At 51.0% G+C, this 7,659-nt stretch overlaps 1 protein-coding gene across 1 annotated transcript; it reads left to right on the top strand.

The window, feature by feature from the left end:
• Positions 1 to 3,580: 3,580 nt before the first annotated feature.
• On the top strand, positions 3,581 to 4,997 carry TMEM74 (transmembrane protein 74). Its single transcript, XM_016224276.2, has one exon. The coding sequence runs from the start codon at positions 3,587 to 3,589 to the stop codon at positions 4,493 to 4,495; it is 909 nt and encodes a 302-aa protein (XP_016079762.2). The 5' UTR covers positions 3,581 to 3,586; the 3' UTR covers positions 4,496 to 4,997.
• Positions 4,998 to 7,659: the final 2,662 nt, after the last annotated feature.

Here is a 7,659-nt window from a genome sequence, read left to right as displayed (position 1 = left end):
GCGCTGTCTCCCTGCCCAGGGCCTGCTGCCTCCGCGACAGCTTGCTGCCCACAAATGCCGACCTCTCTTCTGGCTTTTCACCTTTGTTCAGAATCGTCAAAATCCTCTTTGGATTTCAAATCGAAGTGGCATTACCACAGCTTCCGAAAAGCGGGGATACCTGTCTCTAAAGTGACTGGGAGTCCGGCCCTGTGCTATTTATGCCAATTGTTATTTCGCGTCACTATTGTTCATAATTCAACAGAAAGCAGACACGCACAGGGGACGCGGGGGCGAACAGCACACTCTCCGGTCCTCATTAGCCACATTCCTCCGATTTCGTGGGCAAGGCGATGACTTTACAAACAGGTTCCTCGATACAACTCATTAGCTACCATTTGTTGTCTTTGTAACCTTGGATGAGGCCTTGAACCCCTCCAGGGCTCCTTCCTCATCCGTAAAAGGATTAATAATAGAGCCAACTTTGAAGATTTGATCTGACTATTAAATAAGACAAAATAGGCATCTTGCCTGGCAAACGGCTGGAACTAAATGCGCACTCCTTCCCCCGTCACCCCGCGGCTACACCTGGGGCTGGGGGGCCCCACCCTGAGCTTAGGAGACTGAGCTTTCTTCTCAAGCGCGAGGCAGGAGGGCGGAGGCACAGGGGAGGGTAGAAGCCAGGCGACTGGACCCAGCGCGCAGACCTGGGGAGGCAGGCGGCCCCGCCCGCGGCCGGACTACATCTCCCGGGGTGCCCCGCGGGAGGGAGCACCGCCCCCGCCGCGCCCCGCCCCGCCCCGCCGCTCCCCGCCCATCCCCGCCGCTCCCCTCCCCGCCCCGCCGCTCCCCGCCCATCCCCGCCGCGCCCCGCCCATCCCCGCCGCTCCCCTCCCCGCCCCGCCGCTCCCCGCCCATCCCCGCCGCTCCCCGCCCCGCCCCGCCGCTCCCCGCCCATCCCCGCCGCTCCCCGCCCCGCCCCGCCCCGCCCCGCCGCTCCCCTCTCCGCCCCGCCGCGCCCCGCCCATTCCCGCGGCTCCCAGACCCGCCGCACCCCGCCCATCCCCGCCGCGCCCCGCCGCGCCCCGCCCGGCCCCGCCCCGCCGGCATCCCGGGCGCCGCCGTCCGCGCGGAGCTCCGCTGCGCGCACTCTCTGCAAGTGCCACGGTGGAGCTGGCGGACTTTCCGAGGCGCCCTGCGGGGACTAGCGCGTGGCCGTCCGCCCGCACCCGGGAGCCGAGGCAGGTGAGTGCGGAGAGCGAGCGGGGAGGCGGCGCCGGAGCGCGCGGGAGACCCCGCAGCCGGCGCAGCAGGGGAGCCCGCCCAGCCTCAGGGCACTGGGCGAACGCAGCCCGAGTCCGGGTGCGCCCCCCCCCCGCCCCCGAGGGCGCGGAGTTCACCCGGAATGAATCGATTGGTCCCGTTGGGGCACCGCTGCCCCGGGCTTGCGGCGCGCGGTCCCGGCGCCGCGCTCGCAGGACCGATCCCGCGGTCGCCCCCCGCAGACCAGCCTCGCCCGGCCACTTATTCCAGGCAGGTTCTCCTGCTGAACTGATGGCGCACGGACGGGGCAGGTGCCGTCTCCTCGCTCTGAGTTGCAGTTTTGTCAGCCGCGCTCTTAAACCGACCGGAGAGAAGGGAGGGGGGGAGGCAGGACTGAGCCCCCAGCCGGGCCGGCGGGGGTGTCCGATCTCCCCCGGGGGCCGGGTCACGGAGCTGCAGGAAAGTCACGGCGCGCCCAGGACCTGGCCGTGGGGCCGGTGGGGTCTCTCGGAGAAGATAGACGCAGGACCAGGGAGTGGAGCGGAGAGTCCCCGCTTTGTTGTAAAGTGGGAGCCCCCAAGGGGCTTCGCCGACCTTGTGCAGAGCAGGCCAGTGTGACGAGGTGACTGGGCCGAAGGCAACCAGAGCCCCGGTGCCGGCGACCTGCTTGGTGATTTCTCGTGTCAGGGCGTCAAACCCGCTTCCGTGGCTTCTCCGCCGAGGGACCCTGCAGCGGGTTCCTGTCCCCTGGCGAAGGGAAGGCTCTGGTTCGGCTGCGGTTCTCCTGCACTTGGTGTGTTTCTGTTTGTTTTGTTTTAGCTGCAGAGAAACTCCAATAATAGAAGGAAAGTGGGTTTAAAAACAGCCTCGACGAATGTATAGCAGGAACCGTGTGGATTTCCTCTCCCGAATTTTAAGTGAGTTGCCGCGTTGGCCGTAGGTGTGCTTCTGGGTGGGTTACCAGCTCTTGGAGCTGTGGGTTTTGAATCATAATACCCCCCAAGCCGTGGGTTAGATCCATTACTACCCTGGACTTGGAGTCAAAGTAAAAGGGGCCCTTGTTTGAAACCCCTGTATTGGGGGGTGGGGGGGTGGAAAGTGAATTTCTATTCCCCGGAAAGGTGTCAGAGGCAGAAAAAGATGGGCAGGTGGTTTTCTGCTCAACTTAATGGTTCTGTCCCAGGAAGGTCCCTTGCTGTGGTGGGGGTGGAGTGTCATGGATACCAGTTTCCAGAGGTACCCTTGGAAATAGCTTCTCACCTATTTGCCTCATCAGAACCCTGACTCTGTGGCTTTATAATTTGCCTTTTATTGACAGTTTACTTCTAGATTGGGTTTGTAAAACTTCTGAGTGGTCAAGAGCCCGTGCACATGTGTTAGCTATAGTGTGCAGAGGGAGAGGAACTCAGACCCGTGCAGTTAGTGAGCAGGAGTATCCGACCTACACCTGAAGCAGGCAGCTGTGTGTGTGTGCGTGTGTGGAGTGGGTTGGCCCATAGTATTTGCAGGGATCACACAATGAGGCATGTTGTCTACACACTTCCAGGCCCAGAACATGCTGCCCTCGTGTCACAGCAAGGGGTTGGGCTAAGAAAGGAAGCGCAATGAACAAGCTTAGGGTCTTGTAAATACAGGGCTGTGTGACGAGGGTCGTTGGATGTATGCAGTTAAGGTTAGGAGAGGTGGCTGATTAAACCTGCCGTCTTTCACCCGCTTCCGAGCTCCGCAGTCAAAATGCTGAGCCCCAGCTCCAATAGAGCCCAACTGATAGTGACATATTCGTTCACCCATGGTGATGCTCTAAAGGTAATCTGTATTAGAATCTGTTCTGGACTAACGAGCGCGTTAAACACTTATAACTTAACTGAATTGATGAGAATTCGGTGCTTCCCCAGGTTCTTCAGAAAATCAGCAGTTCTGCTAAAAAAAGGCCCCTGCCTTTCCCATTTATGTCTCTGCACAGGAAACCTGCCTTCTCGTTGAGAGATCCTGTCACAGAAATGTGTGAGCCCTTGGATAAATTTGGCCTGGTGACGGCAATGCCTTCTTCAGAGACACTGCTGCTTCCTCCGCACTCCTTTTCTACGCTGCCCTGAGTTTCCTCGTGTTAATCCCGGTGACCAGTCAGCGGGTTTGTCCTCTCCACACTTTCTAGACACTAGGTACCCTCTTCTTTCTCTCACCCCTTTCAGGAGGACCTGGGGTTGAAGCCTCAACACTGTGGCCGCAAGGGAGATGGGGGCCTCCGAATCAGTACTCTTGGCGGTCCGGCCTTAGTTGGGTTCTTCTCTGCTGCTGTTGGCAAAATTTCTGGAAGCCGCTGGGGGCTATCTGGGTAGCTGCAATGGAGCTCCGTCACCTTGCGAGGCAGAGCAGCCAGGTAGCCCTGTGCGACGCTGTGGACTGGACTTCAGGAGGGCCTCTCGCTGACCAGGCAGAAGCAGCCACCAAAGCTGCTCTCTGCTGCCAGAGACACTGCACATCCACCCCAAGGGCAGCCAGGGTGCAAGGCTCTAAACTTGGCCCTTCTCCAGCACCCCCCTCCTCCTCTCTGCAGGACAGTGTTATCCAGCCAGACCCCTTCCCACCAGGACCCAACTCAGGGAATAGCCAGAGAGCAGAACGCAAAGTCTGCAACTGCTGCAGCCAGGACCTAGAAACTTCTTTCACTTATGTGGACGAGAATGTTAACTTGGAGCAGAGGGACCGGGGCTCCCCTTCCGCAAAGGGGAGTAATCGCCTGGGGGACCCTGGCTGGGGAAATCCAAATGAGTGGCCCCACGAGGCTGCCGCGTCCTTGATATCCGACGATGAGGATGACACAAGCTCGGAAGCCGCGTCTTCAGGGAGGTCAGTGGACTATGGTTTCATCAGCGCCATCCTGTTCTTGGTCACCGGCATCTTGCTGGTGATCATCTCCTACGCTGTCCCGCGGGAAGTGACCGTGGACCCCAACTCTGTGGCGGCCCGGGAGATGGAACGGCTGGAGAAGGAGAGCGCGAGGCTGGGGGCGCACCTGGACCGCTGTGTGATTGCGGGGCTCTGCCTGCTCACTCTTGGGGGCGTTGTTCTGTCCTGTCTGCTGATGATGTCTATGTGGAAGGGGGAGCTGTATCGGCGCAACAGGTTTGCCTCTTCCAAAGAGTCTGCAAAACTCTATGGCTCTTTCAGCTTCAGGATGAAATCCAGCAGCAATGAAAACACCCTGGAGCTGTCCTTGGTGGAGGAAGATGCCCTGGCCGTACAGAGTTGATTCCGGCCGTGGGCTTCTGCGAGGCTGACCTGGCATTTCACATGGACACTCAAATAAAAACAAACCACATTTCTTAAAATTAACGGTGCACTTGGTTGGCCTGGCAGGAAAAGTTGATTTCCTAACCCAACAGCCTGTGAGGGTTTTTGCTCTCCATGTATTTTTTATTTAGAAGAAAAGCCATGTACACTGCATCCAGAAACACACCCAGCTACACTGTGTAGCTTCTAAAGAGCTAAGACTAATTAATCTGTAATGGCCATCAGCGCCTACTTCTATAGCAAAATATTTCATCACATAATAAGGTTTATATTTAATTCTCCAAGATTTTTTTCTATTTTCTTGTTAATTTTTCCTTCCTATAATTCGGCTGCACACTAAAATATAGGGTTTTGAGTTTGAGTCTCGAAAATTGAGGATTGTTGGTTATTTTTTTAAAACTGTAAATTGCACATGTTTAAAATTATTCCTGTACTCAGAAGTGGTAAGTCATCAGAATACACTTTTTAGTAAAAGGAAATTATATAAATCATTCTAAAACCAATTTGAATTTGACCCATCATGGCAGTGCCAGATATTAACCAGTGTCACATGCCTGTTGTTAGATGAAGTACAATTAGTTGCTGATATAAATTTCATTTTCTGTCTGTGGTTTAGCTATGATACTGGTTACCCATGATCTTGAAGTCTTTCCTGGCTCTCACATCAGAGAGGCAAAGCGTAAGACATTTTTAATATATTTCCAGACATGCAAACATCTAGGCAGGTCTGAGACATGATTGGCTCAGGCACACTCCCAGGTGACGTTGTAGTGTTGTTTAGAGAAAACTTCCAATACAATTGCAGCTACACTGGGGGACTGTGCCTAGAAGCCCATATCACTTGCTCCAGGCCAGGAAATAAGACACTGTTCCAGTGTCCTTAAGCCCATAGACAAAAAATTCAAATAGAGAGAGATATTAAATATACTGATTCAATGGGAACTGCACCCCTCATCACAGTGGTCTAGGCATCATTCTGAACTCATATCCAGGCCCTCAGTAACTGAGCTCTGGCCTCAGGAAGCTCTATGAGAGGCATGGTGGGCAGTGTGGTCACAACTTGCAAAACACCCAGTGTCCACACTAACACCATCTCCCTGCGGCAATATTTAGGAAATGCAGAAAGATCTTGCATTTTGCAACCATTCCTTGAGGTGTTTCCAATCTCACGCTGGAGGATTTGTTGTGACTCCCATTACTGTGTTACCATGATCAGTAGGGTCATTCTTAAAAAGTACTGGAGCTGGGAATTGGGTGGAGGGCAGGCATTGGGAAATGAGAAGATGGTTTCTTTGTAGACTATAAAACCTAATTCTAATGTCTGAAGTTTTTGTTGTTGAGGACTGTGGGATATGTGGGTGACTTTGGCTGGCAGAGTGTGTGAGTCAGAATATCTATGTGAATGAGCTCTTGGGTGTCAGATGGACTTGATGAGTATGCAGTGTGTTACTAAGGGTTAAGGGGAAACACAAAAGGGAAGATCAGAGGATAGTGAAAAATAGGACGGGTATGTGAAAAACCTATTAGGTAAAACCAAGAAATATATGGACATTGGAGGGAGCTAGAAAGAGATCAGTTACCCTATAGAACAGACTATGATTGATTCAGAAAGAATTGGGACAATATACACATAATTTCTGTTTTCTGTTGCTGGCTCTTTGTGCTTTTTGAACAAACTTTTTGTTTTACTGTGAATCTCATGCCATTTTGTGGTTTGCATTGAGGCCAGCTTACCAGGAGTATAAATTTCATGTTTTGAAGGTTTATAAGTTGTCACTTTCTAACCTGCTTAAGGCCCCTCCTTGGGTGATGTTGAGGCAATCAGGGGTATGATCTACTGCTTGGGTGAGTGAGTAGGTCTGAGCTGTTTGTTTTCTGTTTTAAATACATTTAAAAAACACATGTTTATTCATAGAAGCTAAGTGGGATCGGCTGAGTTTGTTTTTATTTATTGATGAACAAAACTAATTTAGCCAAATCACAGACTAAACTGAATTAATTGTGTGGCCTGATTTTCAGCTCATTTTCAAACAAATTTAAGAATCAGGGGTTAGGAAGTTTCTTTTAATTCTGTAAAACTGATAATAAAGGAGAAAAACACTAAAGATTTTTAGCTTTTCATTTGGAAGCATTTAATATATCTCACAGTGCTACCAAATGATATATTGTTCTAATGTGATCTAAAGGGTGTGTGTGTGTGTGTGTGTGTGTGTGTGTGTGTGTGTAAAGAGAGAGAGATTAGGACAAGAAAATATTCAGAAGAAAAAAGATTTAACTAGTTAGATTTATTTTTTAAATTTTAAAAATTGAAATGTAGTAAGTAAATGCTTATTTCAACATTATTCAAATATGTTCACTTATAGGGTACATTTTTTTAAGGTTCTAAATAATAGGAAGGCAGGCCATTATACCAAAAGGACCCAATTCAGAAAATCATCTGGATGTCTCCTTTAGAGCTGTGTTGACATAATCAGATAACTGCCTTAGTCAACTTTTACATAGGTATTAGGTTGTGTAGCCCTAGACCATCCTTTCAGTGCCTGAATCCGAGATGAAGATTACTTGAATTGAAAGTGTTGGTAGCACAGGCAACTAAAAACCCTGAGGTTTAGACATGTTTCCAATCTGATGAAAAGGGCTTTGGGGGCTCTAAATACTTGTTTAGAAGCACTTTGGCCAGATCAGGTGATAACTGATACAGACATTGAGTAGACCATAGCTGTGGTGCTGATCTTCAGTCCTTCATGAAGATTTATGACCTTACAACTCTCTCTCTTCAAAATGGTGCTGGTTGTTACCTATGAGAGTTTTTATTGCCAGACGTGGAAAAACAAAACTTTTTTCAAAGATCCATAGTTTAGGTCTTTAACTTATGTATCAGGTTTCAGAAAGCTAAACTCAGAGTCACCTTCCCAATCTTAAGAGGAGGCAGCTCATTGTTTAACAGTGCAGCCCAAAGGGGTGAATATCAGAAAGAAAGCTGTCTCTCTCAATTTTTATACGCTGCTAACGGACAGTTTAATCCTTTTAATCACTTTAATAAACTGTTCCTTTCTAGGGCACCTAAAACTGTCAGTGGCAGAGCTGAATGAAGTCTTTTCTTTGCAATGTTGTATGTCCTTT

This window comes from Miniopterus natalensis, chromosome 16 (assembly GCF_054644295.1).
Source record: "Miniopterus natalensis isolate mMinNat1 chromosome 16, mMinNat1.hap1, whole genome shotgun sequence".
Taxonomy (NCBI): Eukaryota; Metazoa; Chordata; class Mammalia; order Chiroptera; family Miniopteridae; genus Miniopterus; species Miniopterus natalensis.
The sequence above is the reverse complement of the archived record's forward strand: the minus strand, read 5'-3'. Positions and strand labels throughout refer to the sequence as shown.

Coding starts and splice junctions, on each gene's coding strand:
- TMEM74 (XM_016224276.2), top strand. CDS start 3,587: ATGGAGCTCCGTCACCTTGCGAGGCAGAGCAGCCAGGTAGCCCTGTGC.